Source organism: Nycticebus coucang, chromosome 17 (genome assembly GCF_027406575.1).
Source record: "Nycticebus coucang isolate mNycCou1 chromosome 17, mNycCou1.pri, whole genome shotgun sequence".
In the NCBI taxonomy this organism is placed as follows: domain Eukaryota; kingdom Metazoa; phylum Chordata; class Mammalia; order Primates; family Lorisidae; genus Nycticebus; species Nycticebus coucang.
Window position 1 is genome coordinate 39,647,643 of NC_069796.1, and position 22,574 is coordinate 39,670,216.

At 39.1% G+C, this 22,574-nt stretch overlaps 5 protein-coding genes across 7 annotated transcripts in view; all 5 read left to right on the top strand.

Annotated features, from left to right (window-relative positions):
- Positions 1–22,574, top strand: part of LOC128569335 (protocadherin alpha-C2) — a 181,865-nt gene that overhangs the window by 94,473 nt on the left and 64,818 nt on the right. The gene's annotated exons all lie outside the window — the stretch shown is intronic.
- Positions 1–22,574, top strand: part of LOC128569338 (protocadherin alpha-10-like) — a 101,261-nt gene that overhangs the window by 45,086 nt on the left and 33,601 nt on the right.
- The window catches only part of PCDHA12 (protocadherin alpha 12), an 82,496-nt gene that overhangs the window by 22,740 nt on the left and 37,182 nt on the right, over positions 1–22,574 (top strand).
- The window catches only part of LOC128569336 (protocadherin alpha-13-like), a 77,593-nt gene that overhangs the window by 17,816 nt on the left and 37,203 nt on the right, over positions 1–22,574 (top strand).
- PCDHAC1 (protocadherin alpha subfamily C, 1) lies at positions 31–14,467 on the top strand. The gene is given in 5 exon segments (XM_053567343.1): positions 31–72; positions 11,653–11,832; positions 11,992–12,931; positions 12,934–13,722; positions 13,725–14,467. Coding segments are annotated over 5 exon segments (2,694 nt in total).

Consider the following 22,574-nt stretch of genomic DNA (forward strand, 5'->3'; position numbering starts at 1 on the left):
TCGGCCCCTCAGCAGGTGCCTCCTCCTGTGATGATCTCCGCCGCCCCCGCTGCCGCCGCCGCCCTAGCCCCGGTAGGAAGGAGGGAGAATCCAGCGAGTCCCGGGCCCTGCGGCGACCATCGGGGAGCTCCCAGGGCGGGCGGGTGGGCAGTCCGGCCGGCAGGCAGCGGGGAGCGGGCGGCTCCGGCAACTCGGGCACCCCCCGGCAGCAGAAGCCCAGAACTGCCCTGGCTCTGGCTAACAACAATTACAATCTATATTCTTACTATTTAAAACAGTTGCGTACTGTATCAGTTATTGGCAGAGATATGTTAAAATCTATAACAATTCATTTTTTGCTTTATTTATTTTGTTTTATTTTATTTCTTTTTGAGGTAGAGTTTCACTATCACCCTTGGTAGAGTGCTGTGGCGTCATAGCTCACAGCAACCTCAAACTCTTGGGCTCAAGTGATTCTTTTGCCTTAGCCTCTGGTGTAGCTGGGACTATAGGTACCTGACACAATGCCCAGCTATTTTTAGAGATGGGTCTTGCTCTGGCTCAGGCTGGTCTTGAACTCCTGAGCTCAAGCTATCCATCCACCTTGGCCTTCCAGAGTGCTAGGGTTACAGGTTTGAGCCAGTGTGCCTGGCCTGCTTTATTTATTTTGCAGCTATATTATTAGGTGCATACAAATATAGAATTAATATATTTTCCTTACCTGAGTGAAATGGCTGATAACTGTGGTCCTGGTGATTTGGGAGGCTGAGCCAGGAGGGTACTTGAGCCTAGTAGTTTGGGACCATCCCGGGCAGCATGGTAAAACCTCTGTCTCTAAAATATACATTTGTATATATCTTCCAAGTAAATAGAACATTTTATTCTTATAAATTTACCTTCTTCAGAATTATTTCTGATTTTTGGTTTTGCTTTAAAGTATTTTTTCTGGACATTTTAACAATGTTGATTCTTCCTAGCCAAGAGGATGGTATGTTTTTCCTTTCGTTAACATCTTCAGCCATTTCTTTTCTCAGAGTTTCATAATTCTCTTTATAGAGACCTTTCACATCCTTTGTTAGGTAAATTCCCAAATATTTCATCTTCTTTGGCACAACTGTAAAGGGAATCGAGTCCTTGACTGTTTTTTTGGCTTGACTATTATTGGCATCTATAAAAGCTACTGATTTGTGAGTATTGATTTTGTATCCTGAGACGCTACTGTATTCCTTGTTCACTTCTAAGAGTTTTGTGGTTGAGTCCCTGTGATTTTCCAGGTATAAAATCATATCATTTGAAATGTCCATATTACCCAAAGCAATTTACAAATTTGATGCAATCCCTATCAAAGCATCACTGTCATACTTTAAATATCTGGAAAAAAATAGTACTTCGTTTTATATGGAACCAGAAAAACCTCAAGTATCTAAGACATTACTCAGAAATAAAAACAAATCAGCAGGAATCACACTTTTATACCTCAAACTATACTATAAATCTATAGTGATCAAAACAGCATGGTATTGGCACAAAAATAGAGAGGTAGATGAATGGAACAGAACTGAAAACCAAGAGATGAACCCAGGTACTTATTGTCATTTGATCTTTGATAAGCCTATCAAAAATATAAATTGGGGGAAAGATTCCCTATTTAACAAATGATCCTGGGAGAATTGGCTGGTGACTTGCAGAAGACTGAAACTGGACCCACACCTTTCACCATTAACAAAAATCGACTCTCACTGGATATAAGATTTAAACTTAAGACATGAAACTATAAAGATTCTTGGAGAGGATGCAGAAGAAACACTTGAAGAAATTGGCCTGGGAGTATACTTTATGAGGGGGACCCCCCCCAGGCAATTGAAGCAACACCAAAAATACATTACTGGGATCTGATCAAATGAAAAAGCTTCTGCACAGCCAAGAACACAGTAAGTAAAGCAAGCAGACAGCCCTAGAATGGGAGAGGATATTTTCAGGTTATGCTTCTGACAAAGGTTTGATAACGAGAATCCACAGAGAACTCAAACTTATTAATAAGAAAAGAACAAGTAATCACATTTCATTGTGGGTAAGGGACTTGAATAGAAGCTGCCCTGAAGAAGATAGGCGCATGGCCTGCAGACACATGAAAAAATGCTCATCATCTTTAATCATCAGAGAAATGCAAATCAAAACCACTTTGAGATATTGTCTAACTCCTACAAGACTGGCTCACATAACAAAATCTCACAACTACAGATATTGGCGTGGATGTAGAGAAAAGGGAACACTTCTGCACTGCTGGTGGGAGTGCAAGCTAATACGTTCCTTTTGGAAAGAAATATGGAGAATACTCAGGGATCTAAAAGGAGACCTGCCATCTGATCCTGCAATTCCTCTACTAAGGGTATATCCAAAAGACCAAAAATCATTTCATAACAAAGATATTTGCACCAGGTTTTTCACTGCAGCTCAATTCATAATAGCAAAGTCATGGAAGAAGCCCAAGTGCCCATAGACCCATGAATGGATTAATAAATTGTGGTATATGTATACCATGGAATATTATGCAGCCTTTAAAAAGATGGAGACTTTACCTCTTTTACATTTACATGGATGGAGCTGGAACATACCCTTCTTAGTAAAGTATCTCAAGAATGGAAGAAAGAATATCCCATTGTACTCAGTACTATCAAGAAACCAATTTACAATCACTCACACTTTCATATGAAGAATAGATCACAATTATGGCCAAAGATGAAGGAGGGAGGAGGGGGAGATATAAGGGAGGAAGAAGGTCAGATAGAGGGAGGGTGAATGGTGGGATCACACCAATGGTGCATAATGCAAGGGTACATGTTGGATCTATTAGTATAGAGTATAAATACCTTAACACAATAACTAAGTAAACGAGATGAGGTATATTTTAACCAATATGATGTAAGCATTCTTAATTCTATATGAAATTCGCACACTGTACCCCATAAATGCATTAATGTATACATGACCTATGTGTTTATGATTTAATAAAAAAGTATTTTTTTCGATTAATTATGATTAGTTTACCTTCTTTGTTTTTGCAGGAGATGCCCTTTTTCTACCCTTTCATTTTAAACCATTTGGTATTGCGGGATATTAAATATGCCTACAAATTATTTGCTACTCTCATATTGAGTAGCAAAGTCTCATTTTCCTTCCTTTAAATGCTGATTAGTCTTAGTGTTGGAAGTGACATTCTGTGATTTCTGAAGCTGGTCATACTTAGTCTTACAGTTGGTAAGACTGTGTTGGTCTTTGAGAAAACTTGTTTTTGGGAAAGCCTGCCACCATGAAAGATTTCTGACCACCTTGAGACTGCTGTACTATGAAGAAGCTCAAGCTGGATATGTGAGGGGCAAATGGATATAGAATCCCCAGCAGTTTTAGCTTTCCACATTTAGATGCCAGATAAATGGGGAAGAAGACTTCAAATGACTCTAACCCGGTAGTATGCTGGAGCTGGCTCTTATACTGGCTTGTAACAGCAGATTGTGCAAATTTATTTCCAACTCACTGTTCAGTGATGTCACTTTGGTAGCTTGAAATTGGCTACCAAAAAAGATAATTGATAACTTCTCCCTCTGGAAAATGTGGAGACCTTAAATTTTAAAAATCATTTTAATGCCCCTTGAATTACATACTAATTTTACATGCTTGGTCTGTGTGTCTCATTTTATGCCAATATCATGCTGTTTTGGTTACTATAGCTTTGTAGTATATTTTGAAGTCAGATAGTATAATGCTTCTCTATTTTTTCCTTTTGCTCAGTATTGCTTTGACAATTCAGGGCCTTTTGTGGTTCCATATAAATTTTAGAATTGTTTTTGATATTCCTGTGATGAATGTCTTTGATATTTTGATAGGGAGAATTGAATCTTTAATTTGCTTTGGGTAGTGCTGTCATTTTAACAATATTAATTCATCTTATCTATGAGTATGGGACATCTTTTCATTTGCATCCTATTCAATTTGTTTCATTATTGTTTTGTAGTTGTTATTGTAGAGTTCTTTTACCTGCTTGGTTAACTTTATTCCTATGGGGTTTTTTTTTTAAGTGATTTAAATGGAATTGCTTTCTTGGTGTTCATTATTGGTGTATAGAAACGCTACTGATTTTTGTATGTTGACTTTATATTCTGCAACTTTACTGAATTCATATCAATTCGAAGACTTTTTGGTGGAGCCTTTTAAGTCTTTCTATACATAAGGTCATATTGTCTGCAAAGAGGGACAATTTTACTTCCTTTTTTCCAATCTGAATATCTTTTCTTTTTTTCTCTTGCCTGATTGCTGTATGACTTCCAGTACAATGTTGAATAAGATTGGTGAAAGCGGGCATCCTTATCTTCTTCCCATTCTTAGAGGAAAGGCTTTCAGTTTTTCCCCATTCGGTATGATGTTAGTTGTGGGTCTGTCATATATGGTTTTTATTATGGTGAGGCATCTTCATTATATGCCTAACTTATTGAGTGAGAGTTTTTATTAAGAAGGGATATTAGATTTTATAAAATTCTTTTCTGCATCTATTGAGATTATATGTTTTTCTTCCTTCATTATGTTGATTTGATGTATCACACATTGATTTGCGTATGTTGAACCATCCTTGCATCCCTGGATAAATCCCACTCTATCATAGTGTGTTATCTTTTTTTCTGTGTTGTTAGATTCAGTTTACTAGCATTTTATTGAAGGTTTTTGCATTGATGTCATTGACCTTTCTTAGTTTCATTGCATTCTTGTCTAGTTTTGGTATCAGCATAAAGCAGGCCTTGTAGAAGGAGTTAGGGAGAATTTTCTCTGCTTCAATTTGTGGAATAGTTTGAGAAGAATTAGTGTTGGCTCTTCTTTAAATTCTTGTTAGAATTCATCTGTTAAGCTATCCAGTCCTGGGCTTCCTGGCTGAGAAGCTTTTTAATACTGATTCAATATCATTACTTATTATTTGTCTGTTCAGTTGTTCTATTTCCTCTTGGTTCAATCTTGTTAAGTCATATATACTTAGGAATTTATTCATTTCCTTGAGGCTTTTCAATTTTTTTTAGTGTATTTTCGTTCATAATATTCTATAATTATCTTTTGTATTTTTGTGGTATTGGTTGTAATATCTCCCTTTTATTTATGATTGTATTTATTTGAGTCTTTTTTATTAGTCTAGCTAAGGGTTTATTGATTTGGTTTATATTTTTAAAAACCCAATTTTAGTTTCTTTTGTCCTTTGTATTTTGTTTAAACCTCCTGTTTCTGTTAGTTCTGCTCTGATCTATATTATTTCTTTCTTTCTGTTAATTTCGGGTTTGGTTTGTTCTTGCTTTTCTAGTTCCTTGTGGTACATTCTTACGTTGTTTTTTGAATCTTTCTACTTTTTTGGTATAGGCATTTACTGCTACCAACTACCTTTTTAGCATTGCTTTTGCTATATCCCCTAGGTTTTGGGATGTTATGCTTTCATTTTCATTTGTTTCAAGAAATTTTAAAATTTCCTTCTTATTTTCTTCATTAACACAGTATTCATTGAGGAGCATGTTATTTAATTTTCATTTTTTTTACTGTTTCTAAAGTTCTTATTATTGATTTCTAGAATTATATTAAGAATTGTTCTTAAAGATATCTAATGGTAATACGGTTTTATTTCTTTATAAGGGGTATTTTATTTATAAGTGTTTCTGCCTGTGTGCCCAAATAATTTATTTCTTCTTTAATGTCATATAGATTTACTAGGATATGTCTTGGTATTTTTTTTTTTTTTTGAGACAGAGTCTTACTCTGTCACCCTGGCTAGAGTACCATGGCATCATCATAGCTCACAACAGCCTCAAACTCTTGGTCTCAAGTGATCCTTTTGCCTCAGCCTCCTGAATAGCTGGGACTATAGGTGCCTGCCACAACATCTGGCTAATTTTTTAAAATATTTTTAGTACAGACAGGATATTACTTTTGCTCAGGGTGGCCTCAAACTCCTGAGTTCAAGCAATCTACCCTCTTTGGCCTCCCAGAGTGCTAGAAGTACAGGCATGAACCACCACCCCTAGCCTATGTCTTGGTATTAATTTTTCTGCATCAATTTTCTTGGGTGCATCATGAAATTTTGTAATATATAGTTTCAAAGTTTATTTTCCTGGAAATATTTCTTAACTTACAGATTTTAGTATTACTTTTATTTTATTACTTCAGATTTCTTCTTCAGGGACTCCAAATATATATCTATGTGTGTGTGTGTGTGTGTGTATATATATATATATCTTCTATAGGTAACACTTCTAAATGCTGCTTAACTCTTTTAAAAATTTATTTTTATTTTTTCTTGTTTTCATCTTATATTCCTCTTATAATGTTATCCATAGTGTTTATTTGCTGTTACGTTCCTTCTGGTTTAGTTTTCATTTTTGAAAACAATTATTTTGCTTGCATTTCTAATTTTGATTGAGTTTTCTCATCCTCCTCTCAAAACTTTCCTTTCTCTAGTAATCTCCTTACTGAGTCTCTCTCATTCTGATTCTGCGTTCTTGAATAGCTTTTTATTGTTTTCCTAAAATTTTAAGTTTTCTTTTTCAATTATTATGTGACAATGCTGTGGAATTTTCTTTCTTGTGTACCTTTATTTTCCCCCTCCTTTAAAAAATAATTTTGTATCAGATTTGCCCATAATTATTTTTGTTCATGTTTATGTGAAAAGAGTTTTTCCATATTTTTAGAAGAAACAGAGCAGGATAGTTTTTTTTTTATCTTCATTGCTTTAAAGATTCTTATTTAGTTATTATCATGAAGAAATAAAAAAACTTTTTTGGTACCTTATATTTGTGATAGCCTTTCCCTTTGTTCCACCATCTCCCCTCCTTTTCTTTTGCTTAATTTTGATTCTTTTGCTAGCATTTCTTCATTCTTTCTCAGTACAGGGCTTTTTGCTAGAAGACATTATTTAGTTGAAAAATACTTAGGGCCAAGACGGGTTTATAACAATCCAATCTATTCACAGTCCCCTTCCACTAACTTTTTAAAAAAGATAAATAATATATATATTTTTTTATTGTTGGGGATTCATTGAGGGTACAATAAGCCAGTTACACTGATTGCAATTGTTAGGTAAAGTCCCTCTTGCAGTCATGTCTTGCCCCCATAAAGTGTGACACACACCAAGGCCCCACCCCCATCCCTCCGTCCCTCTTTCTGCTTCCCCCCCCATAACCTTAATTGTCATTAATTGTCCTCATATCAAAATTGAGTACATAGGATTCATGCTTCTCCATTCTTATGATGCTTTACTAAGAATTATGTCTTCCACTTCTATCCAAGTTAATACGAAGGATGTAAAGTCTCCATTTTTTTTAATGGCTGAATAGTATTCCATGGTATACATATGCCACAGCTTGTTAATCCATTCCTGGGTTGGTGGGCATTTAGGCTGTTTCCACATTTTGGTGATTGTAAATTGAGCTGCAATAAACAGTCTAGTGCAAGTGTCCTTATGATAAAAGGATTTTTTTCCTTTTGGGTAGATGCCCAGTAATGGGATTGCAGGATCAAATGGGAGGTCTAGCTTGAGTGCTTTCTGGTTCTCTATACTGTTCCAGACATCTACTTCTGTTTTTGTGCCAGTACCATGCTGTTTTGATCACTATCAATTTATAGTACAGTCTCAGGTCTGGTAGAGTGATTCCTCCTGCTTTGTTTATATTTCTGAGTAATGTCTTGGCTATTCGAGGTTTTTCCGGAAGGGCTTTTTAATAGTAGTCTTGGCAATAGAACCTAAGCAGAAATTAGGACTATGTTTTTGCATATAGTTAATTTAAAGTTATACTTGTAATTAATTGAAAATATTGAAATACCTGCATGGAAAGAATAATTGAAAATTTCATAAAATGACAAAATTAAATATTAGCAATGAAATGTCCTACTAAAGAGAAGTTTTGTTACTTTATAATTTTAATGTTCATCTGGTCTTTTTATTAAGAAAGGCAGAAACCTTTAGTCTTCATCTTTGGGATAGCCTTGTTTGTTAAATATTGCTTTCTCACCAATCCCAGTGTTATCCTGAAAGTTAGGGAGGTATATTGTGGGACAAAACCCACTAGGTAGGTGCTATCCACAATTATTCTTGACACAAATAAAATCTTTTGAAAATAGATGTCATCAGCAGTCTAAATAGAGAAATGGGGAAAAATGGAAGCCAAAAATCTGAGAAAGTGTGAACGAAGAGTTTTTGTGAAGATTTTTCATGCTATTCTCTATGAGTTTTTTCTTTTTCTTCATCCCCTAAATATACTCCAACATATTGTCCCCCTAGTTACAGCTCAGGATTCATAAACCCCGGCTGGACACAGTGGCTTACACCTGAAATCTTAGGATTCTGGGAGCCAAGGCAGGTGGATTGCTTGAGCTCAAGGGTTCCAGACCACTCTGAGCAAGAGTGAGAACCTGTCTCTAAAAATAAGCGGGTGCTGTGGCAGGCACCTGTAGTCCCCCCCAAAAGTTTAGAATTCCTAAATCTGGTTTAATTTGAGGCTTGACTACAGTCTAAAAGTAAGGGGTCTTTTAAAATTTGAGTACATATTTCTAGTTATATTTCATCTACTTGGAATAGAAATGTGAAAAGAATAACCTTTTTTTCTTTTTTTGAGACAAAGTCTTACTCTGTCACCCTTAGTAGAGTGCCATGGTGTCACAGCCCATAGAAACTTCCAACTCCTGGGCTTAGACAATTCTCTTGCCTCAGCCTCCTGAGTAGCTGGGACTACAGGTGACTGCCACAACATCTGGCTATTTTTTTTTTTTTTGTAGTTTTCGGCTGGGGCTGGGTTTGAACCTGCCACCTCTGGCATATGGGGCTGGTGCCCTACCCACTGAGCCACAGGCGCTGCCCAAGAATAATCTTTTATGCCAATAGTTTGTTTTGCAGGATTAAATGAGAGAATGTGAATCCTAATCTCTGGCACGCAAACAGAAAATGAGTTTTGGTTTTGGAATTTGATGAAGAATAAGTTCATTTTTTATGGGTTATTCCACATCCTAGTGAGGTCTCCTAATGATGTCTGTACTTGTGACCCTACAAGTAATGGGTTGACATATTTTCTGCTTTAATTTTATCAGAGACTTGGTATCAATGATCTTTTAGTTTTTTAATTCATAAAGGCCAACTTGTTCAGGAGGCATTTGCTACTTACACTGTCTTATGTTGCAGTCTGCCCTTTCTAGTTCCCTGGAAAAAATAAGGAACGGGTTTGTGATTTTCAGTGGAGGTGGAAGTAATTGGTTCTCAGTGGAACACTGGAGTCAACAATCCCACTTCTATACTTATGAAGAGAAGGGTGGAGCTGCCCCTTTCCTCACCATTATAATCAGCAGTTTAAAAATATTATGGAAATATTCAAACATACACAAAAGTTGATTAAATTGTGTAATTATCCCCCATGTACCATCATCCAGCATCCGTAATTATCAATAATTTTTAGGCAGGTTTCTGAGTAGAAAATAAATTCCTGGAAGATTCAATTTTAGATCTTTGTTCAGCTTTTCCCTTTCAGATTTTGTTTCCTGGAACTTTGAACACCGTAACTGTATTAGAAGGATTTCAGTGAGGAATTTAGTGTTTAATAGTCAATTAAATCAGTCTCTTTTCAGCTCACCCCCTCTTAGGGAAAGTGACTGGTTGTAAGGTGTTAGGCAGAATTTGGACATATTTGTTGTGGGTCAGAGTTGTTTCTCATAGAACTGATCACTGTCCCAATTCCTGTGCAGAAGACCAAATTAAAAACAAAGTTGAAGAAAGAATGGAGTCTATTCTTACTCTGCCTCAATGCTATTTTCTAAATATTTACAGAGAGTAAATTTACAGAGTACTTTCCTGGTCAAACTGTTAGAGTATCTCAGGACTTTCTTTCCTTTCTGAGATGCTCTGGCATAGAGCCAGGGTCCTGGCATTGCGGTGAAGCTGGCCATAGTGCAGAGAATCCCTACCTTGTCCCTGAGGCGTCCCCAAGAGAAGGTGTTGGGGAAATTGGGATACTGATCTTGAAGGAAAGTACTACCAAATCCAAAAAGGGGGGGGGGAGGGGACCAGCCATGTAGCAGCACCTCTCGCCCCCTACCATAAGAATGTGACCTTTTGTAACTGTTCCAGGAAATAGCCCCGAGCTAAAGCAGATACCCGGTAACCGGTTCTGAGAAAAGAGCTAAGCAAATGTTTAACTGCTGATCTTGTCTTAAGACAGATGAGTAATGAACCAGAGTTCTTCTTATCTGGAAAGCCCCTGCTATGTCTGCTACCCCTCCCTACTTTGTGGTTTTTGCCTTTATAAGCTTGTAAAACCTGCTGTTTGGGGCTTGACTCCTCTGCTCCTGAAAGAGTTACGAGTTAAGCCCCAGCATGCTGGAATAAAATCCTCTTGCTGATTACATCAAGTGCCGTCTCTTGCGGTTGATTGGGGTCCTCGTCGTTCAGGACAGAGTGGGGGGTCCTGCCCAAGTCTTTCAATCCCAGATTGGGGGGCGGGGGGAATCCCCACTTAGTGCTAGGATTTTTGGAGGAGTCAGTTGACCAAGGAAGAACGGGAGATCCCAGAGGTAGATAAGCCCTTTCCTCCAGTTTACTGAGTCCTAAGGAATTAGTATGCGGCCTTGATCGTTAGGAAGACAGCGGCAAGGGTCTGGGGTGGCCCCTGGACTGGCCTCACGGCCTCTTTTCCGTCCAGTGCACCATAAAGATGAGAGGTTCTGGCATAGAACTAGGGTGAAGGTCCGCAAAGAGAGGAGGCCAGTCCAGGGATAAGGAAAGGATTTATTATAGGGAAGAGGAAAATGGAGTCTGACTAGGAGTCAACTCAGCTCCCACATTGTTGCAAAAGGTCTTATCCGTATAGATGGAATGGGGAAGTGAGCCCAGCGTATGGCCCGGGGCTCTTCCCAAATGCAGGTCAGGATTATGGGCATATTTCTAGTGTGGGCCAGGATATGAGTAGGGTGTTTCCAGGAACTCTGGTCTTGAAGCACTCTAGGAATCTGGGGAGAGGATTGCTTGTTTTTTTTAAATGGCTGCACTCTTGTCAGGGTTACGAGAGTTACGGAACACCTTCCAGTTCTCCGCTTGTCTTTGGAGACGAGTTGCCAAGTCTTGACTTTCTGGTTATTAGTATTGGTTTACGACCTCCCTCCTGTTACCAAGAAGAAAAAGGGCACTTCCACAGCGATCCCAGTAGGGCCTCTCCGTGAAGAGTAACTGCTGTCACACACAGAAAGCGGAGCATAGAAAACCTTGGGCTTGCTGGCTGTGCTGCCTCAAAAAACCAGAGTCTGCACTCTTGACGGCTCTAGGGATGTAAGAGGATGCCGTAGGTCCTTCGGGAATCTAGCAAGGAACGCAGCACAGCAGCACTCAGTTCTAGGGCTCCTGTTTCCTTAAACCTGGAAGGCGTGGTGGTTCAAGTTCACGATTCCGCCTCCGCCCTTCTGTTGGGCGCGGAGTTCCGCCCTCCCTGCGGGTGTGTTGGGAGCTCAGTGAGTCCGAGCTCCTTGACCAGCTGCTCGGCTCTCAAAACAGTTGGCGGAGGAGTCCCCATACCAGCAGTCTTCAGGCTGAGGTTGTGGAAGTCAAGATCCAGGCAGCCTCAGGGTGTGGTCCTAGAAACGCTGTTTAAAGGGAGACATGTTCGTTTCTGCTAGCGTCTTCCTTACTCGGCCGGGTACCCACCGCCAGAGGTGAGGGAGAGATCCCAGCTGCCCCTGATTGGAGACGGCGCTGTCCCAGCCCCGGCATTTTACCTCACCTCTGCACCCCTAGGCGGCGCTGCGCTCCTCCGCACAGGGCGGGCTTCGCTTTCCCAGACGGCTGCGGATCCTCGGGTCTGGCCAGCCTAGCTCCCAGCCTGTCAGCCGCGGGTAATTCCGGTATGCAGGAGGCGGGACGTCAGTCGCCGTAACTCTAGCCGGCAGCAGTGACAAGCTGGCCAGAATTTACTCTGCACGAATACGGAGCATGGTCCTGTGTCACCGTTGGTGGAGCGTGGACACCGAGAGGGAGGATTGGTGGGATGGGAGGTGGCAGTTCTCTGTCTGTGGGTTTCCTGCGGCGCTGCTGCGGGACAGCTCGAGTACTCAGTGCCAGAGGAGACCGAGCGGGGCGTAACCGTAGGCAATGTCGCCGTGGATCTGAAGCTGCCAGTGCCCACTCTGTCTTTGCGGAACTTTCGCTTACTTTCCAGCCACAGCTAGGAGTACTTCGGGGTGGACCTGGCCAGCGGTAGCTTGATGGTTAGAAAGCCAGCGGGCCGCGAGCGGCTGTGTGGGACCAAAGCCGCCTGCGTCTTTATCTATGACCTAATGCTGGAAGACCCGCTGGAGCTGTACAAGATGCGAGTTCATGTCCTCGACACCAACGACCACTCACCTCTCTTTCCCTCTGGAGACGTGCAGCTTCACATCCCTGAGTTCCTGACACCTGGAGCCCGCTTTATACTCCCTAATGCCGAAGATGCAGACGAGGGAAGCAATGGGGTGCTAAGCTACAGTCTGAGCCCCAGCCAGCACTTTCGCCTGGACATGGGGTCGCGAGCCGACGGCAGTGAATACCTAGAGTTGGTGTTGGAGAAAGTGCTGGATCGAGAGAAACGCACCATCCACCTGCTGGTGCTCATAGCTCGGGACGGGGTGCTGCCTGTGCTCTCCGGAGACATACAAGTCACCGTCACTGTGGTAGACGCAAACGACAACTCTCCTGTATTTGAGCACTCTGTATACCGCACCAAGGTTCCAGAAACTGCACCCAATGGGACCGTGTTATTCCAAGTTCAAGCCTCGGATCCAGATGAAGGCTTCAATGGAGAAGTCCGGTATTCCTTAAGCAACAGCATGAAAGCAGAGCTGCGACACCGCTTTCAAGTTCACTCTAAGAGTGGGGAGGTGTGGGTAGCTGCTTCGTTGGGTCCCCCTGAAATGCTGTTGGAGGATACATCGAGGCCAGGGATGAAGGCACCTTCAGTCTAGCCAGCACCACTAAGCTGCTGGTGGAAGTGACTGATGTGAACAATCATGCCCCTGAGGTAAACTTCTTGAGTCTTTCCAGCCCAGTATTGGAGGACGTGGCCCCTGGCACCCTGATTGCTCTCTTTAGTGTAAAGGATGAGGACTTGGGTCCCAACGGTAGGGTCCTTTGTAGCATGTCCAGTGGAGGCCCTTTTAAGCTGAAGGCTTCATTTGACAACTACTACAGCCTGCTGACTGATGGGCCTCTGGACAGGGAGCAGATCAGTGAATACCAGGTCCTGATCACTGCCTCAGATGGTGGTTTGCCCCCACTTAGCACCCAAAGGACAATCACTGTGTCAGTTGCTGATGTGAATGACAACACACCAAGTTTTTCTCAATTGCAACAGGAAATTTTTGTGGCTGAAAACAGTGGACCTGGGGCCTCTCTAGGCCAAGTGTTTGCCCAGGACCCAGATCTGGGGGAGAATGGCCATATCTCTTATCAGCTGTTGGATAGTTTCTCAGAAGGGCCACCAGCCTCTAGCTTGGTAGCAATGGAATCATCCAGTGGGGCTATCACCGCCAAAACTTCCTTTGACTTTGAGCAGCTCAGGGGGTTTCACTTCCAGGTGAAAGGCCAAGATGGTGGCATTCCTCTTAGAAGTACAACAGTGAGTGTAAACTTGTTTGTGGTAGATAGGAATGACAATGCTCCAGTCATCTTGTTTCCCTTACCAAAAAATGGTTCTATGCCAGTGGAAATTGTGCCCGCTCTGCCAGAACTGGACACTTGGTCACAAAAGTAGTAGCAGAGGATGCAGACAGTGGTTCCAATGCCTGGCTTTCTTACCACATCTCTCAGGCTTCTGACTCTAGCCTTTTCAGAATTTTAGCCAATATGGGAGAGGTCCAGATGGCTCATTTAGTTTTTCCTACTGATGCAGTTAAGCAGAGGGTGGTGGTAGTGGTTCAGGACCATGGAGACCCACCACTTTCCTCCTCTGTCACTTTGGGTGTACTGTTGAGCAACTCTGCCCCTCAGGTCCTTCCAGACTTTGAAGATATCTGGGAACCAGGAGAGAAGCTTTCTGCCCAGAACTTGTATTTGGTAATTGCACTGGCCAGTGTTTCTTTTTTATCTCTGGGGTGCTTACTCTTCTTTGTGTGTATCAAGTTGAGCCAGAGCCCATGCTGTGGCTCTCAGAGCTGCTGTCGCTCTCCAGAGGACCTGAAGTATAGAAAGAAGATGGCTTCAAATCCTTACATGACATCAGCCACAGTCGATGTCACTACAGTTGAGAGACTTTCTCAGACTTACCTCTATCGGGCTTCTCTGGGAGTTGGTTCTGATAATAATACTTTACTGTTTTGTGGGAAGTACAATGCTGCTGACTTGGCCACTGGAGTAGGACTGAATTTGCCAGTATCCTATATTTGGATTCAGAATAGCAAAGGGAATTGTGCAAATGTCAATGCTATGGTAAGCAAATTTTATGGGATTAGAGTCTTTTGACTTGGTGATGGCCGCTAGCTATATTGTGAAATGTTTCTTAGATGAACCTTTGGTAAAAGTTAATCAATTGAAATTCAACACTACTTCTTAGCATTTCTTTGCTAAGAATTCTGGGAATATAAAAGTATTAGAAGATTGTCCTAGGCCTCAGGAGCTTATAGTTTGTTTTTGAGAAACAAGGGTAAAAAATTAAAAACCTACTAAAGAATAATAAAAGTAATATAGTATAAAGGGCTAAAAGTAAAATAAGGAGCCAAAATATCAGCATGTGAAAGGCATCTCATCTCTAGAATGAAGAGTGAAAAATATGTAATAGTCTTTGCATAATATGAATATAATATCATGAAAAGTGAGATGTATACTCAAACCATTACAATACATTTTCAAATGATAACCACAAGAGATGTAAAAATAAATTGCAATGAGGCTTCAAAGAAGGAACAGAGAGAACATTTGGGTAGAGAGTAGGGAATGAGAGAAGGCTTTGTGATACAGACGTTTGACTTGTATCTTGAATGATATACCATTTAATAAATGAAGCATATTCTCTAGCCTATACTTTTTATGAATCCTATTTTGGCAAAGTAGTCTTCTTGGAGAATGACTCTCTAAAACATAGCTAATAGCTCCACAGCTCTGTTTTTATAAGTACCTAGAAATTGTCAGTATGTCTCAGAACATTTACTTGATAGATGAAACATCATACTACTAGGCATAGGACTTGACAACCTTTTGTGTTTTTATTAATATACTTCACAAATAAGAAATATTAGTAATATTTTTTTAAATTTAGACAGTCTTACTTTATCACCCTCAGCAGAGTGCCATGGCATCACACAGCTCACAGCAACCTCCTACTCCTGGGCTTAGGCAATTCTCTTGCCTCAGCCTCCCGAGTAGCTGGGATTACAGGCGCTCGCCACAATGCCTGGCTATTTTTTTGTTGCAATTTGGCTGGGGCTGGGCTTGAACCCACCACCCTCAATATATGGGGCCGGCACCCTACTCAGTGAGCCACAGGCGCCTCCTGAAAGATGAGTAATGTTTATGTTAGAAAGATTTGTGTGTTCAAAGATAAACTTACCAAAGTCCATTCAACTTGGATTTAATTTTTTTCAATTATTTTAGAAGCCAAATGTATTTACTATGTAAGTAAATGCCACATTTGAATATAATGTTTATTATACAGTTAAGTGATTCAAGTACTTCAGTTCATCTATAGTGGCCCTTGGCATTTCAAAACTTATTTTTGATATGGATTTCACTATGTTGCCCAGGCTGGTCTTTAACTCTCAGGCTTAAGGCATCCTCCTATCTCAGCCTCCCCAGTTTATTAATTAATTTATTTTTTGAGACAGAGTCTCACTTTGTAACCCTGGATAGAGTGCTATAGTGTCATAGCTCACGGCAACCTCAAATTCCTGGGCTCACGCAATCTTCTTGCCTCAGCCTCCCTAGTAGATGGGAATACAGGAACCCACCACAATGCCTGACTAGTTTTTCTATTTTTATAGAGATGGAGTCTCACTCTTGTTCAGGCCAGTCTCAAATCCTGAGCTCAAGCAATACACCCACCTTGGCCTCCCAGAATGCTAGGATTATAGGCCTGAGCCACCATACCCAGCCTAAAGTCACTTTTAAACATATTATTTCAATGATTATTTTCTTCTTTATGATATTTTCTAATGAAAAACATAATAGAGGGATTTTCTGGTCCTGGAGGTAGCATGAAAAACCTCAAGCCGTATTCTGGGACTAAGTATGAGTCTGGTTCTGTAGATGACAAAGGGATTAATAGGGATACACATCATTACATTGTGAAATTTGCATCAAATGCTATTTAATAGAATCCCACTTAATTTTAAGGAAGAAAATTGGTGCACTCTAATGTTATTTCTGGTATTAGAGCACTTACTATAGGAACACTTTTCTTATCAAGAAAATTCACCACTTAATTATTTCATTGCTTTCTGGAACAAAGAAAGATGAGAATATAAGTAATGGCTATGAAGTTTGGGAGTCAGGAATTTTTTGAGAAACATATTTTGACCAGAAAGGAAATGTAAGTAAGTAATAAGAAGACTGATGAATCTGAAATTGAGAAGGAAAATTAGCTATTTAAAAGGAAAAAAATAGCAAATCACAGAGAACTATGCCCCCTCCTACCAAATTTTTAAGCCTATATGAATAAGTAAAATAGCAGAGATATACAATGTATATGTGCAGGAATATTGTGCTATCTCATTCATTCAGTTGAACAATCTTTTTCCATCATTATCAATATTTAACTTTTTAGATAGACCATTAGTCTGCTAATAATTTTTATGGGATCGATATTTCCTTGTAAATGTAGAATGTTTTATAAAAACATAACTTCTATAAAGTTGTAATTTCCTCAGGCATTTTTACTTACTTCTTCTTATTCAACTGCATATTGATCCAATCTCAAGTCTTTAGAAAAGAATCCTTGTCATAGTTTTCACTGAATTCCTTAATAACCACAGAATTCTAGAAAAAAAAATTTATTGCTTGAATTTTATAAAACAAAAATCTTTTAAAGAGAATGAAATTTAATAGTGATTAAATAATGATAGTGATTATAATGTATACCTGAGTCATACAGAATCATGTTGATGCATATACAGGGTGGACATAAAGTTCGCATGCAATTTAAAATAGTTTAACAGTACATTGCACACAAACTTTATGGACACCCTATATGCTTATACTTAGTTCAAATTCTAAGCTCTTCATTCATTTTAGTTTACATTGTATAGTAACAGTATATAATACTAAAAATTGTCAGTTTAGGAAATTCTGGAAGATGTGGGTTTTTTGTACCAAGATTCTTTTTTTAAAAGATACTCCTTTTTTATTTTTTGGAACAGGGTCCTACTCTGTCACTTAGGCAAGAGTACAGTGGCCATCATTATAGCTCATTGCAACTTCAAACTCCTGGGCTCAAGCAAGCCTCCTGCTTCAGCCTCATGAGTAGCTGGGACTACCAATACACATCACCACACCCAGCTTATTATTCTATTTTTGTGTAGAGATGGGGTCTCAGTCTTGCTCAGGCTGGTCTGGAACTCCCGGCCTTAAGAGATCTTCTTGTCTGAACTTCCCAGAGTGCTAGGATTAGAAGCATGAGCCTCTGCATCCCACCCTCTATTAGGATTTTTGATGGGCAATTTCATTTTTTTAGATTTGTATATAATGTGGTCCTCTGACATATGTATTTCTACTTACATTTAAAATTGATTGCATTGGCCAATTTTTTAGATTATATATATATATTAATGTAGCAAAAATACACAAAACACTTTATTATGTAACTGGCTTCATTAAACATTTCACATAAAAGTTATATGTAGTTTAAATATGCCAATGTTAGTATGTTGTTCTTCTGAAATTAAAGCAGTTTCCTTTTTGTCAGGATATATAGGATATGGCATATTTCTCCTTTGTGATGTCATTTGTTAACAGAGTTGGTAGAATGTTTTTGGCATTCTAGGTGCTTTTATGTAACAGATATTCCATGAGTACTTTCCTATAGGTTAATTAGATATTTCTTTATATCTATTTTGGCACTTAAGCTGATAACCACACTTTAAAAATCTTTAGGGTGCTGAAACTAAGAAAATTCACGCTGGTGTATGAAATATATTCAAATTGTTAAAAACCCATGTAAACAACACAACGGTATTTATTTTATAATAGGGAATCTCAAACGATTAAAAAGAAAGAAAAAGAGCATTACAACTTGAATGGACATAGGAAAAGGCAATTTCTGGGAAACATGTATGTGGGAAAGTATTGACATCATGTCTGATATGGTTAATGATTTACTGACTTGTTGTCTTTAATATTTACAGTTAGAGGGAAACAGTAATATTCCAGAGACTAAATGCACTTAGCTAGGTTGGGATGAAGGTGGACTAAATTGCTAAAAGGTTTTTTACATTGCTCAAATGCATATCATATGAATATCAGAAGTATTAACATTTGGCAGAACGTCAAATGAATATGGATCACAGTTCAGGATTCTGACTAAGGTATTATGAGAAGTAAAGAATTTGTAGGTAAGACTTATTCTTAAAAAACAAAGTTAAATGATAAAAGGGGCCACTCATTTTGTTCCCAATTTTTTTTTTTTTGTAGAGACAGAGTTTCACTTTATGGCCCTCGGTAGAGTGCCATGGCCTCACATAGCTCACAGCAACCTCCAACTCCTGGGCTTAGGCGATTCTCTTGCCTCAGCCTCCCGAGTAGCTGGGAATACAGGCACCCGCCACAAGGCCCGGCTATTTTTTGGTTGCAGTTTGGCCGGGGCCGGGCTTGAACCCGCCACCCTCGGTATATGGGGCCGGCGCCTTACCGACTGAGCTATAGGCACCGCCCTTGTTCCCAATTTTAATTGATGGGATGAGACAATGGTTCAAGATATAAATAAATTGAATATTTCTTTTACACTCACGTACTGGATTTATGAAAAAGAAAGGATTGGGATAATTCCCTCCTCCAGCTATAAACACAGAAGGTCATTATATATTCCTGTGGAATTTGTTTTGGAATCTAGGAATAAATATGCAATCATATATTCTCCTGTGCTTCAGAGAAAGAGAAAAACTGACTTTCTAACCCACTGCAAATCCTTGGCTGTTCCTAGAGCCTTCTGGTTGCCATCTACGTACATTCTGTTTTCATAGTGGAACTCTAATGACATACTCTCAAAAAAAGTACTCTCCGAATTCAGACACATCACTTTTATTCTTTAGAATCTCTAAGAAAAGACTACAGCAATTTTGTTTAGACTCAAAATGATGTCCATTTAAAATGAAATCAGTCAATTCAGATGTCTTAATAGTGAGTTTTTGCATCTATATTCATCAGTTGAGATTGCTTTGTTTTTTTCTTTTCTTATTACAGTTTGGTATCGAGGTTATTCTGGCCCTATTCAACAAGTTAGAAATTCTTTCTTTCGATCTCCGTATCTGTCTCACCTTTTCCTCTATTCTCGAAGATTGGTGATCTTACTTTCTTATGTATTTGGTAGAATTCACTAGTGAAGTTCTCTGTGCCTAAAGTTTTCTTCTTGGGAAAATTTAAATCATAACATCAAATTTCTTTATTAATAATAGAATTATTTATTTTAAAATTTTTATTTCTTAATAGCCGGGTGCTGTGGCGGGCACCTGTAGTCCCAGCTACTCGGGAGGCTGAGGCAAGAGAATCGCTTCAGCCCAGGAGGTGGAGGTTGCTGTGAGCTGTGTGATGCCATGGCACTCTACCAAGGGCCATAAAGTGAGACTCTGTGTCTACAAAAAAAAAAAAAATTATTTCTTTACATTTTATTTTTCAGAAATATATTAATTGCTTCTAAACTTCAAATATTTTGGTATAAAATCATTCACAATGTCCTGTTGTGATCTTTCCCTTTTCAATCCTTCTATTAGTTACTGTTATCTCTCATTTTTCCTGAACTAGACTTGGAAGTAGTTTATTAATTATATTCGCCTTTTCAAGGATAACTTTTGGTGTTTTGGATTCTCTTTCTTGTATATTTTCTTTCTATTTTATTAATTTCTGCTCTTTATTCCCTTCTTCATATTCATACTTCAGTATGCAACAGAAGTACTTTAAATATGCTTTTCATTTCCATTTACTCACACAAAATATATAAAGGTTTATTATAACTAAAGGTTGAGATTTAACAAAAATAATAATATTCAGTGTTTCATCAAGGCCATTTTAACTGGTATTTTTCTTACTGCAAATGCATGATCATGAATGCAATAACTATAGGTAAAGTTTGGAGCCACTACCTTGAAAAGTGCCAAATTTTATCCATTGCTGCTTTCACATTATCAGTGCAAATATAAATTCAGTGAAAAAGGCAAATAATGTTCTAACATTATTTTAAAAATGGTTTTGACCTTATGGACCAAAGGGTCCACAGGCCACACTTTGAGAACCACAGTTCTATCATTTCTTCTTTTTTATTAACCAGAACATTTCTGTAACGAGAAACTCCTTCTTCAACTATTTGATTACCCTGAGGTACAGTTCCCATAGGAAAGGCAGGATAAATGCTTGATTCTTTTAATTTATTTAGTAGTTTTAAAAATAATGAACTGATTATGTACCATCTTACAAAAAAGACCAGTGAATTTTTTAATGTGTCATTGTGAACTTACAGACATAAATATATTTGAATGGCTCAATGCATTGCATTGCAATTACTGATTTTTTTTTTTTTTTTTGAGACAGAGTCTCACTAGGTCACCCTCGGTAGAGTGCTGTGGCATCACAGCTTACAGCAACTTCAGACTCTTGGGTTTGAGCAATTCTCTTGTCTCAGCCTCCCAAGTAGCTGGGATTATAGGCGCCTGCCACAACGCCTGGCTATTTTTTGGTTGTAGTTGTCGTTGTTTGGCAGGCCCAGGCTGGATTCGAACCTGCCAGCTCCGGTGTATGTGGCTGGCAGCCTAGCCACTTGAGCCACAGGTGCCGAGCCATGATTTTTCAAATGTTCAAATTTATACTAGCTTTGGTAAGTGGGTGTCTGTTCAGATTGGCTCCTGAGTCTTTGTGTGTGTGTTTATCTTGCTTTAACATATTAACTGCCATATGGATTTTATTTAATTTATACTAGTTTTGAGCTTGTGCCTCGTGAAGCATTTATAACTCACACATCTCTTGACCTGTCTTGACCTCATAAAACACCGTGGTCCCAAAGGAAAAAAAGTTTTTTTCTAGTGTGGCAGTCAATATGTTAAACCTTGTATTTTGATTTTTTTTTTTTTTGGCCGGGGCTGGGTTTGAACCCGCCACCTCCAACATATGGGACTAGTGCCCTACTCCTTGAGCCACAGGTGCCACCCTTGTATTTTGAAATAATTATAGACTCACATATAGTTGCAGGAATAGTATGGAGAGAGCCTATGTACTCCTTCTTCACCCACTTTTCCCCAGTGGAAACATCCAGATCTTTTTTACACGAATCCTAGTAGTCTTTTGAGTGCATTCTTATTTTCTGGTATGACAAAATGTCCAAGTTACCTCATACCTTTTCCAGTCTCAGACCTAAAATTAGGCCATTCTCCAAGGACTTTTCACTTCTTTTTAGTGAAAGATGATATTTAGAGATCATCTAGACCAGGGTCCTCAAACTGCGGCCTGCAGGCCACATGAGCCGGTGTGATTGTATTTGTTCCCATTTTTTTTTTTTTTACTTCAAAATAAGATATGTGCAGTGTGCATAGGAATTTGTTCATAGTTTTCTTTTTTTTAAACTATAGTCCGGCCCTCCAACAGTCTGAGGGACAGTGAACTGGCCCCCTGTTTAAAAAGTTCGAGGACGCTTGATCTACACAGTAGGTGTGCTACTGGGTCAGTTGAGTGTTGGAGTATATTTAGCTACTGAGCTAAGGGATGTCCATTTCTTAAAAGATAAAATACATCCTACGTTCATACTAATTTTTCTAATTCAAGTTCAGCACGCAAAGAGTTTTACTTAACTTCATCAATATTACATTTGTATTTCCTTTCTCTAATACCTCAAATGCCAGTTTTCATTTATATCAACTCATTTGTGACCCAACACTGCTTAAAACAAAGGACTCAGAAAACAATTCCAGCACTACACTAACAATATGATTAGTGTAACAGTTTGATTTTTTTAAGTTAAATCATAGCTGTGTACATTAATACAATCATGTGGTACAATGTGCTGGTTTTATATACAATTTGAAATGTTTTTATCAAACTGGTTAACATAGCCTTCACGGCATTTTCTTAGTTATTGTGTTAAGACATTTATATTCTATACCTAGTAAATTTCACATGTACCCTTGTAAGATGCACTGTAGGTGTGGTCCCATCAATTATCCTCCCTCTCTCCATCTTCCCTCCTCCCCTCTGCTCCTTCTCCCCTTTCCCATTCTTCGTGGGCTATAATTGGGTTATAACTTTCATAAGAAAGCTATAAGTTGATTTCATAGTAAGACTGAGTACATTGCATACTTTTTCTTCCATTCTTGAGATACTTTGCTAAGAAGAATATTCCAGCTCTATCCATGTAAACATGTAAGAGGTAAAGTCTCCATCT